This window comes from Pongo abelii, chromosome 2, assembly GCF_028885655.2.
Source record: "Pongo abelii isolate AG06213 chromosome 2, NHGRI_mPonAbe1-v2.0_pri, whole genome shotgun sequence".
NCBI classification, from domain to species: Eukaryota; Metazoa; Chordata; class Mammalia; order Primates; family Hominidae; genus Pongo; species Pongo abelii.
In genome coordinates this window covers 165,476,626-165,489,329 of record NC_085928.1, presented here as the reverse complement: position 1 = coordinate 165,489,329, position 12,704 = coordinate 165,476,626, and the positions used below count along the sequence as shown (strand labels likewise).

Below are 12,704 nucleotides of genomic sequence, written 5' to 3'. Positions count from 1 at the left end.
AAAAATAGATAATCTATTCAAATAGTCTATATATTTTATTTATTTCTTAAATCTCATTTATTTTATAATACCTTGCCACCCTTTTTTTTCCAATGCCATTGATTTGTCGGGAAAACCAAGTGATTTATTCTATAGTATATTCCACATTCTGGGTTTATCTCCTACGTTATTCTTGGTTATAAAAATCTTCAGTTCAACCTTACTGTCATAGGACGTTGGGTACTAATTTATTCTTTTTTTTTTTTTTTTTTTGACAGAGTCAGGTTCTCGCTCTGTCACCCAGGCTGGAGTGTAGTGATGCTATCATGACTCACTGTAACCTTAAACTCCTGGGCTCAAGTGACCCTCCTGTTCTGTGTTACCATGCCCAGCTGATATTTACATTTTTTTGTGGAGATGGTATCTTGCTGTTGTTACCCAGGCTGGTCTCAAACTTCTGGCCTCAAGTAACTCTCCAACCTAAGCCTCCCAAAGTGCTGGGATTATAGGCATAAGCCATCGTGCCTGGCTTTTCCTTCTGTTATGTGAGCCTCTTAACTAGCCATAATTATGAACAAAGCTTATAGTATTGTTAATGTGGAAAAAATAGGCATAAAGTGTTGATCGATCCCAGGATATCACGTAAGTGTTAGAGATTGTAGTACATTCCTAATGTTGGCCTTTTTTTCTTTTTTCTTTTTTAAATGTGCCTTTTCTCCTACAAGATAAAAAAATGATAGTAAAAAAAACCTGGTTGGTTAAGGTTCTAATTTAATTTTACTGAGCTTTGTTTAAGTTTTCCCATCAGTATATGCATGAATAGATTGTACTTATGTGGAATAAGCTAGAGACTGTTTAACCAGATTTGTGTGGTGCCAGGCACACATAGATACTCAATGTCTTTTGATGAATTGTGTCATATTTTGAGGTTATAAGCTTTTAGAAGTTAGGAGTCTGTTAATGTCTTTATGTGGTGGCTTGAAAATGGTGAATAATGATTTGTAAATAATGTTTCCATAAACACTTTTGATTAAATCATATTAAAGTAATATAAAATTAGGAACTAAATTTTAAAATGTTCATGGTTATGTATTCTTGTGAAATGTTTTGATAATTTGGCATTTTAAATTTTGAAATGACAATAATAATAAGTGGTTATATTTTTCTCCTTGTAAATCAATAGACATCAAAATTTACAAGCTCTTCAGATATTCCAGTAGAATTTATAAGAAGAAATGTTAAACTACGTGGACGATTACGCCGAATAACTGAGAATGGTTTAGAAATTGAACATATACCTATTACTTTACCTATTATAGCTTCATTGAGAAGTAAGTAAGGTACAAGATTAATGAAACTAAATAACTGTTGTGGTCTTCTTTTATTAGAAGTTATTTATAAAATAGCAAAAAAAAAAAAAGTCATTTTAATTCCTAATAACTCTCCATTGTCCCTGAGAAAGTCTCAATTCTTGGCTTTATATATAAGGAGGTGCTTAATTTGGCTCAGATTTCCTTTCTTCTTTTGCTCCTTTTTTTTTTTTTTTTTTTTTGAGACGGAGATTCACTCTTGTTGCCAGGCTGCAGTGCAATGGTGCAATTTCGGCTCACTGCAACCTCCACCTCCCAGGTTCAAGCAATTCTCCTGCCTCAGCCTCCTGAGTAGCTGGGATTACAGTCATGCGCCACCACGCCCAGCTAATTTTGCATTTTTAATAGAGACAGGGTTTCTCCATGTTGGTCAGGCTGGTCTCGGGACTCCTGACTTCACGTGATCCGCCCACCTTGGCCTCCAAAAGTGCTGGGATTACAGGCCTGAGCCACCACATCCCGCCCCTTCACTGCTTTTTAAATTGAACTATTCAATCATTCATTCAAGCATTCATTCATTTCACAAATGTTGAGCACCTATTATGGTCCTAAGCTAATTGTACAAAGTTGTATAATGTTGGGTAAAACAAAGCTCCTTTAACCCTTGAAGCTTACAGTCTAAGTGGGAGATAGACAACAAACAAATGAAAAGTTGTCCTAAGAGCTATGAAGAAAAGGAGCAGGATACTAGGATAATTCTGGGTGGTCTTGGGGATGGCAGTATGGAATCTATATATAGAGAGCAGTCAGAGAAGGCCTCATTGAGGAGTTGTTATTTAATCAGGGACCTGAAGAATTAAGAGGAGGCTAGCTAGGAAGAGGATAGGTGAGAAAGAGCATGATGCTTTTGACAAGACATACCAAGACTCCTGTGACTGAGGCACAGGAGGAGGGTGTAAGACAGGGGTATCCAATCTTTTGGCTTTCCTGGGCCACATTGGAAGAAGAAAAATTTTCTTGGGCTACACATTAAATACATTAATGATAGCTGATGAGCTAAAAAAAAAAAAAAGCAAAACAATATCATAATGTTTTAAGAAAGTTTACAAATTTGTGTTGGGACATATTCAAAACCATCCTGGGCTGCATGTGGCCCACAGGCTGCAGACTGGACAAGTTTGGTGTAAGATGCCACTTTTCCTGGTGCAATTCCCATTTCTCCTTGCTTCACATCAAAGCCCCCAGGCACACAGACCTTCCTGCTGCTTATATGCATTCTCATAACCCTGGGCCTGGCTCTTTGCTTGGAGTGTCTTGGCCTCTGTTGAACATCAATTGATTCTTTAGGATCCGGCTCAACTGTCAGCTCTTTTGTGAAGCCTCCTTAACTGCCAAGCTGAATTAGCCTCTTTCTTTACTATACCCCACAACAATTTATGATACACTGCAATTATAGTACTTATTCACCTTTTTCTGCTATTATTATGTATTTAGGTTTATATTCCTTACTGAACTGTGAGCCCCTGATGGGCAAGGAGTTTTTCCTTTTTATTTTGGTATTCAAAGTCCCTAGAAAAAGACTTATTAGCCAATAGAGACTTGGTAAAATTTGTCAAATGAATTAATTTAATTCTATTTATGGCCCTTCTTAATATTCTGATTTTATGAAGAAAGGAGTTCTTGCTTTTTTAAAATCCCAAGATGAACGAATATCACTCTGTTCAATAATGTACAACTGTAAAGGAACAAGATTGATTTTTCCCCCCAAACATACTTGATACAATTAATTCTTTTAATAAACCAAAGAGAACTTATACAGTTTTAATGAGTGTTGCTCCCTGAAGAGAGATTACCAAGGATGGCCTTTTTTGGCCATCTCAGCTCTAAGCAGGATTTACACTTCACAAGTCCTTTAGCTTCTCAGTTGCTGTAATAATTTAAATCTCTCCTATCTGATAGTAATGACTCGTTAGAGCTTAGCCAGCCAGATCATCACTTGTGGTTGTCCAGGCTATGCATTGCATGTCTACAGGGGTGATATTCCATAGAAATCTGCCTCCTGAAATCATGCAATGCCACAGCACTGTAATTGCCATGTATGATTTTTATTATTAAGGGATCTCATACAAATAATAAAGTATTTATGTAATTTGGTACATAGAATCTGAATTTTAGAGCCTAAGGGAGCCTTAGAAGTCCTTAAATTCCCACTTTTCTCCTCCACTTAATTTAATATTTTCTATAGAGATTAAATGCCATCTAGCTAATAATGATGAAATCAAAGCTAGAAAACAGATTTTCCATCACTTAGTTCAGAATTGCATGTTCTGTAGACATGTAGAAGTTAAAGAAACAGATGTTAAATGTCTTATACCTCTCAACAGATATTAACCACTACAAACGTCATGATAGTGCTAATGCCTGTTTTATGACTAACATAAACTGCTTATGTGAAAAAAGATCATTTTGCACTTTCAGACATGAAACCTATTTACCTGTAAAATTGTTTTAGAGCTAGAAAGTTGCTACCCAAACACCATTTTGAATGTTACAATAAGTTGCTAGAGCATAGTCTTCATTTTAAAATAGTTAATTAAAAGCACCTGTGTTCCTCTCACTATTTTTACTTCTTGGTTTATGTAATAGAAATAGATGTTTATTCTATTTCTGAGGAGGGCTAAGATCCAGGTCCTAAAAATGGAGGTCACTCTTACTAAGAAGGTTTGGTTCAAATGACTCAACATAGTAGTAGAGGCTGCATGGTGTAGTAGAACACAGATTGGTGTGTGGAGCTGTGTTCTGTTTCTACTTTTGGTCTGTGGTTCCCACCACCATCGAACAAGAAAGTTATAAGATTTCTAAGACTCCTTCCTAATGACAATTCTGTGCCACCTATCCCTTCTGCTATCCTGCTATCTTATTTTTGGTATGTATGAATGAGGAGGCGCACACACACACACACACACACACACACACACACACACAGAGCCTAAAAATTTTATGAACTGAAACATTTAGAATACTTCATTCCTCCAATTATTACTGAATGCCTGCGCTATTGCTACTGTCTCAGTACAGCGGCAAAGAAAATGGGCACATGCCTACGGTAGTCATAAAACCTGCAGTCTAGTGAGGAAATTATTCAAAGCTTCTCTTATCCCTGATGGTTAAAAAAAAAAAATGTTTTTGACACAGGTGTAGATGATTCTGCTGTCATACAACTTCATGTGTCTCATGAAGTTGTACATTGTCATGAATCCACTGATAGTATTTTGTAGATCTAGAGTTGTTTACAAAAAAATCACTTTTTGTATTATATCCTATCTCTCTAAAAACCTTAAAAATATTTAGCCACAAAGTTTCCCACCCATCTCATGAGGGAGAAATATAACAGACTCCCTAGTTGGGGTTTGCTTCAGTTTTCATCTCATGTCTGTAGTTTTTCTAGATAATCATGATCCTTCCCTTACTTGACATAGTCACTCTCTACTCCCTTCTGCTTCTCTGTTTATTTGAAACATCCAAGTCCCACTTTATATTTATTGATTGAGTTTGAGACTGGGTCTTGCTCTGTCACTCAGGCTGGAGTGCAGTGGTGCGATCATGGCTCACTGCAGCCTCCTCCTTTCAAGCTGAAGCTATCCTCTTGCCTCAGCCTCCTAAGCAGTTAGGACTACAGGAGTTCACCATCATGTCCACTAATTTTTAAGTTTTTTTTTTTGTAGAAAGGGAGTCTCGCTGTGTTGCCCATGCCCTTCTTGAACTTCTGGCTTCAAGACATCGGCCCACCTCTACCTTCCAAAGTGCTGGGATTACAGCCTGAGCCACTGCACCTGGCCAAGTTCTACCTTTTTGATAGCGTACTCTTGGCCTACTCCACTGGAGCGTAAGTTGTTCTCCCCTCCTCACCAGCATCTACTGTGTCATCCCATCTATTATGAATTGGGTTTTATTTACTTATTTTTGATGTTTATATAAAAGATTTATTGAAGGGCTCAGAAGATAGAGGGATTCATGTCACAGTAACACAAAACTAAAAAATTCATAGATTAGAAATCAAAGACCAGGTGTGGTGGCTCATGCCTGTATTTCCAGCACTTTGAGAGGCTGTAGCAGGAGGATCCCTTGAGCCCAAGAATTTGAGAACAGCCCTGGCAACATTGTGAAACCCCGTCTCCACAAAAAAAAATTTAAAATTAGCGATGGCTCATACCTGTAATCCAGCACTTTGGGAGGCTGAAGCAGGTGGATCGCTTGAGTCCAGGAGTTTGAGACCAGCCTGGCCTACATGGTGAAACCCTGTCTCTACAAAAAATACAAAGATTAGCTGAGTGTGGTGGTGCAGGCCTGTAGTCCCAGATACTTGGGAGGCTAAGGTGAGAGGATTGCTTGTGCCCAGGAAGCAGAGGTTGCAGTGAGTCAAGATTGTGCCACTGCACTCCAGCCTTGGTGACAGAGTGAGAGCTGATTTCAAATAACAAACAAATAAACAACAAAATTAGCTGGCCTGATGGCATGTGCCTGTTGCCCTGGTTACTTGCGAGGCTGATATGGGAGGATCGCTTGAGCCTGGGAGGTTGAGGCTACAGTGAGCCATGATCATGGCACTGCATTCCAGCCTGGGTGGCAGAGCAAAACCATGTCTCCACACACCACACACACACACACACACAACACACACACACACACACACACACACACTGTCCTCCAGCCTGGGTGGCAGAGCAAAACTATGTCTCAACACACACACACACACACACACACACACACACACACACACACACACACACACACACAGAGTGGTTCATGCCTGTAATCTCAGCACTTTGGTAGACCGGGGTGGGCAGATAACTTGAGGTCAGGAGTTCAAAATCAGCCTGGCAAATGCGGCAAAACCCCCTTTCTACTAAAAATACAAAATTAGCTGGGTGTGGTGGTGGGAGTGTGGTGGCATGTGCTTGTAATTCCAGCTACTCAGGAGGCTGAGGCAGGAGAATCACTTGAGGCAGAGGTTGTAGTGAGCCAAGATTGCACCACTGCACTTCAGCCTGGGTGACAAGAAAGAAACTGCATCTCAAAAAAATAAAAAATAAAGGTAACACTTGCTTTTTCAAAAAAGCAATTTGTTTCTGGAAGATTTATTTTTAAATTCTTATTGATCATATTATATTTTAAATACTCAATGGGGAATTTGCTAATTTAAAGGAATGCAGTGACCTTTGTCAAGTAAATAATTAGGATATTAATATTTAGGTCGATAGTGTTTCATTAGATTAATGGACCATCCACTTCAAGTTTTTGGTCCCAAAAGCTTTGGTCTCAAAAGCTTTGGTCTCAAAGACTATGGTGTTGACACAGGATTTTTTTTGGCTCTGCTTCGCCAGAGACATCCACAGCTGGTGATGCCCCTGCCTGGACCTTGCTTGGCCCCAGGCTTGCCACAGGAGGTATTCTGCCCACTTGGCCTGGTGGGCTGCACTTGGCTTGCACCCTGGTCTGACCCTGTGCTCATTTGCACTTGCTGTTCAGTGGGTCTCGATTCTTGTCCCACATCCAAGAAGAATGAGGTTAGCTGATCGCTGGTGGGTGAGCAAGGCAAAGAGTTTTGTTGAGTGATAAAACAGCTCTCAGCAGAGAGGGAACCTGAGTTGTGCAACCCAACCCCCGCCACCTGAAGTCAGGTAGTCCCCTGCCCGAAGACAGGCAGTCTCAAAGTGTGGCTGAGTTTGGGGCTTTTTAGGCTCAGAATGGGTGGGTACATGCTGATTGGTTTGTGAGTATGCAAAAAAGGCTAAAAAAAAGTGCACCACTAAAAGATGGGCATGACAGTGCAAAAACCAATTAGGGAAGGGTAGCTATATGTAAAATAGGTGAAGGGTGGGGATCAATCAGAGGAAAGAGCACCAAATAAGAAGAGAGGCTCTCTATCCAGTTGATGGATTTATCTGAGACTTGTAGCTCGGTTTTTAGGCTTTAAACTGTCTTTGGTTTGAAGGTCAGGTTTCACCAGGCACCTGCCCCTATCTTCCTGGGAATTTGACTGCCGCCTGCCGCTATCAGCATGTCTTACTGGAAGAGGATTGGTGGTGTTGGCAACATTACAGGATTGGAGAGGGACCTCAGAATTTTCAGGCTTTCTGTAACTCATTATGTACTAATGATTTGACATAATTTAATCTTTGTTGGATGTACTGCCTTAATCTAATTTGTGTATTATTGTAACACAAAGTTTTTGTAAAAGTATGATCATTCTACAAATACCTTATTTTTTCTTCTTCTTCTTTTTTTTTTTTTTTGAAACAGTCTCACTCTATCACCCAGGCTGGAGTGCAGTGGCGTGATCTTGGCTCACTTCAGCCTCCGCCTCCTAGATTCAAGTGATTCTCGTGCCTCAGTCTCCTGAGTAGCTGGGATTACAGGCATGCACCACCACGCCCAGCTAATTTTTGTATTTTTTTTTTTGTTTTTGAGAGGGAGTTTCGCTCTTGTTGCCCAGGCCGGAGTGCAATGGCATGATCTTGGCTCACTGCAACTTCCGCCTCCCAAATTCAAGCAATTCTCCTGCCTCAGCCTCCCAAGTAGCTGAGATTACAGGCATGTGCCACCATGCCTGGCTAATTTCGTATTTTTAGTAGAGACAGGGTTTCACCATGTTGGTCAGACTTGTCTCGAATTCCTAACCTCAAGTGATCCACCTGCCTCAGCCTCCCAAAGTGCTGGGATTACAGGTGTGAGCCACCACGCCTGGCCTTAATTTTTGTATTTTTAGTAGAGATGAGGTTTCACCATCTTCGCCAGACTGATCTTGAACTCCTGACCTCAGGTGATCCGCCCACCTCGGTCTCCCAAAGTGCTGGGATTACAGGCGTGAGGCACCGCACCTGACCTTCTTTATTTTGAGATAAGTTCTTGCCCTGTCGCCTAGGCTGGAGTGCAGTAGTGCAGTTGTTTATAGCTTTTGGTGCTTCTCAAACTAAAATTCTAGGACAGGTTTTAAGAAGCCCATATCCTAATAAAATTTATTTTTTTATCAAATAATATAACAGTGTTCTAGGATATCTTCTTGAACTAAAGTATTATTTCTTTCCTGGAGAATAGATGGATTTAACTTTATATTTTCAACCATTATGTAAGAGCTTAATGTATGTTAAGTGTATAATTTTTTTTTGTCAGCTGTTATCCCTTTTTGGAAAGTTATAAACTTTTTCTAAAGTAAAATCTTATTAAAATTACATTGGTTAAAATTCTGTCAAGGGTTTGGGTAAACAGGTCTTCATATCGTGCTACTTAGAATATCAATTGATAAAATCCTGTCTAGAAGTCAGTTTTGCAAAATGTATAAGCATAACAGTGTTGATGTAGATCAATATTTTTGTTGAGATGGGAAGATATCTTCAATAAGTTAAGCGAAAAAGCAGTTTCTGTGGTTCTTTTGGTGGTAATAGCCCATATTATTAAACTGAAGGCCTATAGCTTTATGTGTGTATGTGTAAAAATAAGCATGGGAGGTTGAAAAAAGAAGGTTAAATTGGTTAAATCTCACTACTTGTTCTGAAGCTTACTGAAATGGGTTTTTGAAGGCTGGGCGTGGTGGCTCATGCCTGTAATCCCAGCACTTTGGCAGGCCGAAGTGGGTGGATCACTTGAGGCTAGGGGTTCGAGACCAGCTTGGCCAACATAACGAGACCCTGTCTCTACTAAGAATGCAACGAGCAGCCGGGCATGGTGGTGCATGCCTGTAATCCTAGCTACTCAGGAGGTTGAGGCATGAGAATCACTTGAACCTGGGAGGCAGAGATTGCAGTGAACCGAGATTGCGCCACTGTACTCCAGCCTAGGTGACAGAGTGAGACCCTGTTTCAAAAAGAAAAAAGAAAAAAAATGAGTTTTTGAAATTACTCTGTTATATATACTTGTATTGTTTTAAAAGAAAACTTGAATATAGAAATAAATGGGTCTACAGTTAGAGAGACTGGGTATTTATAAATAAGCATAATATATTTGTTTGTTTTTTGGAGGCCAACTGACTGGAATTTGCTTTTACAACATGCTGTTAAGGCTAAACTCTTTTCTACCTAACCTTTTTAGAAGAGCCATGTGGTGCTTTGCTGGTTAAGTTGGCTGGAGTAGAACTCGCTGAAACTGGGAAGGCATGGTTACAAAAAGAGCTGAAACCTTCCCAATTACTGTGGTTCCAACTTCTTGGAAAGGAGAATTCAGCACTCTTTTGCTATCTTTTGGTGAATAAGGTAAGCAATGTGAAGAAATAACTAGCAATATCTTATTCTTCTTATTACTTATATGTAAACACTTATTTAATTAGAACTTTGGATATATAATGGGACTGACTTTTTTTGCCTTTTAAACTGCTGCTGATAGTGATTATGCATAGGTGTCTTGTATACAAATTTTATTTTAGTTACATATGTAATATATGTTTAATATAGAAAAAAATAAAATTAAGAAAAAAGGAAAACTTCAAATTATTATTTATTATTATTATTTTTTAGATGGAGTCTCGCTCTGTTGCCAGGCTGGAGTGCAGTGGCACGATCTCGGCCACTACAACCTCTGCCTCTTGGGTTCAAGTGATTCTCCTGCCTCAGCCTCTTGAGTAGCTGGGACTACACATGCGCACCACCACACCCAGCTAATTTTTGTATTTTTAGTAGAGATGGGGTTTCACCATGTTGGCCAGGATGGTCTTGATCTCTTGACCTTGTGATCTGCCCACCTCGGCCTCCCAAAGTGCTTGGATTACAGGCATGAGCCACTGTGCCTGGCCTATTATTTATGATTATTATTTTTTGAAACAGAATCTCACTCTGTTGCCCAGCCTGGAGTGCAGTGGCATGATCTTGGCTCACTGCAATCTCTGCCTCCCAGGTTTAAGCAATTCCCCTGCTTCAGCCTCCCGAGTAGCTGGGACTATAGGTGCACACCACCACACCTGGCTAATTTTTTGTATTTTTAGTAGAGATGAGGTTTTGCCATGTTGGCCAGCCGGGTCTCGAACTCCTGACCTCACGTGATCCGCCTGTCTCAGCCTCCCAAAGTGCTGACATTACAGGCATGAGCCATCATGGCCATAAACTTCAAATTATTAATGACTCTGGGCATTGCTAATTTAGGGAGTATCATTATATGTTTATTTATCTGTGGGTATATTACATTATGCTTGTTACTATAAACCACTTGTTGAGTGAGGCTTGTCAGCTGGAAACTACAAACAGCCAGGGTGTTTTCTGAGGGTTTGCTTAGTCTGGTCCAATATGTTGTTGATAGGTCTAAGTGTATAAATCTTTGAACTGTAAAGTTGAACATTCTTAAGTACTAGTTCTGATCAGTGATGAGTCATCTAAAGATGTTGCCTCAGAGTTTTCTTACCTTTATGATTGGCCATAGCCATTGGATAACTGGAAATGACAGTTTCATCTTTGTTGCTGAATCACTGTCCTGAATCCCTGGATGTAGATGTGCCTTACTCCAGATTTTTTTGGTGGGCCATCAGATAGGTTTTCATACCTTGATCACTTCTATGATATTCAGCTTTTAAAATTATAATTATGAGGGTACAGTCGCTTGTGCCTGTAATCCCAGCAACTCAGGAGGCTGAGGTGGGAGGAATGCTTCAGCCTACGCAGTCAAGACTGCAGTGAGCTATGATCGCACCAATGTACTTCAACCTGGGCGACAGAGAGAGACCCCTGCTTTTAAATAAAATAAGATGATTAGAATTTTAACCATTTTAATTCTTAAAAGCTTTTTGAAATATTAATAGAAAGCTTAATGAAATTCATTAATTTTTGCGTGTCCAGATGATATTCAGTACTTTCAAAATAAGAATTATCTAAAACTAATTGATTGAAGTATCTTGTATTTTAAAAGTAAGTTTAAAAGTAAGTTAATAAAGGCTGGGCATAGTGGCTCATGCCTGTAATCCCAGCACTTTGGGAGGCCGAGGCCAGCAGTTCACTTGAGGTGAGGAGTTCGAGACCAGCCTGGCCAACTTGATGAAACCCCATCACTACTAAAAATATAAAAATTAGCTGGGCATGGTGCCAGGTGCCTGGAATCCCAGCTACTCAGGAGGTTGAGGCAAGAGAATCACTTGAACCCTGGAGGCGGAGGTTACAGTGAGCCGAGATCGTGCCACTGCACTCCAGCCTGGGTGACAGAATGAGACTCCCCTTCAAAAAAACAAAACAAAACAAAAAAAGTAAGTTAATAATACAAAGTTGTATAAAACATCCCAATGGCCTTACAAAAATATTAGCTTTTAAGTTAAAGAGTATAAATTACCAAAAAAAGGAGATGATTATCACGATGATAAAGGTAGCCATTATGTATATTTTGAGGGTCAACATGTGCCAGACACTGAGCTAAGGTGCCATGCTTATATTATGTCACTTATCTTCGGAACCACACTACAGGTTGTTGCTTTTATTCCCACTTTCTGGTAGGACTTTTAGGGAAACTGATTGTCTTGGTCAGGGTAACCTGGAAGAAGAGCCTGTATCCAAACCCAACTCTTCCTCGCTTCTGAGCCTACACTTCATCTTATAAGCATATCTTTATTTTATCTTTCTTCCTGGGTGACCAAACTATGCTATACACATAGAGTGATAATTTACTTCTCCTGTTTGAATTTTGCTAATGTGTGAGGTGGAATTTCAATTATTCTGAGTTTGGTTCAAGGGAATGAGCTTATAAGATTTGAAAGATTTAGAAAAATATGATAATTGCTTTGTAACTGTTATCATGTACTAAAAATTTCTCAATTTGAAGGAACAAAATTTTATTAACACTTTGTTAAGATTAAAATCCCACAAGGATTGTAGAAATACCTAGGCAGGATCTCCTTTTATTTATTTATTTATTTTCCCGAGATGGAGCCTTGCTCTGTCACCCAGGCTGGAGTGCAGTGGCGCAATCTCGGCTCACTGCAACCTCCACCTCCCGGGTTCAAGCAATTCTCCTGCCTCAGCCTCCTGAGTGGCTGGGATTACAGGCGCCTGCCACCACACCTGGCTAATTTTTGTATTTTTTTAGTAGAGGCGGTGTTTCACCATGTTGGCCAGGCCGGTCTCAAACTGCTGACCTTGTGATCCGCCCTCCTCGGCCTCCCAAAGTGTTAGGATTACAGGCATGAGTCACCACGCCCCGCCAGGATCTCCTTTATACAGTAAATTAATGAAAAAAAAAATCCCATTTATCCAGTTTCATTAGGAGGTGAGGTATTCCACGAATGAAATTTCCTGTAGGATGAAGACTCAATGGCCAAGACTATTTTTATGTTAATTATTTTGAGGGAAGTCTTTTAAAAATGTATTTACTTGCCAGTGCTGTCCAAAACACTGGAATTCTGAGCCTAATTTGACAGTTCAGTGATGATTCAGTTCATTTTGCATTTGG

At 39.8% G+C, this 12,704-nt stretch overlaps 1 protein-coding gene across 2 annotated transcripts in view; it reads left to right on the top strand.

The window, feature by feature from the left end:
- Positions 1-12,704, top strand: part of C2H3orf33 (chromosome 2 C3orf33 homolog) — a 49,953-nt gene that overhangs the window by 35,544 nt on the left and 1,705 nt on the right. For both annotated transcript variants that reach the window (XM_063722291.1, XM_063722292.1), the window contains exons 3-4: positions 1,163-1,310; positions 9,378-9,538. In XM_063722291.1, the coding sequence (XP_063578361.1) occupies positions 1,163-1,310; positions 9,378-9,538 (309 nt within the window). The remainder of the gene's footprint in view (positions 1-1,162; positions 1,311-9,377; positions 9,539-12,704) is intronic.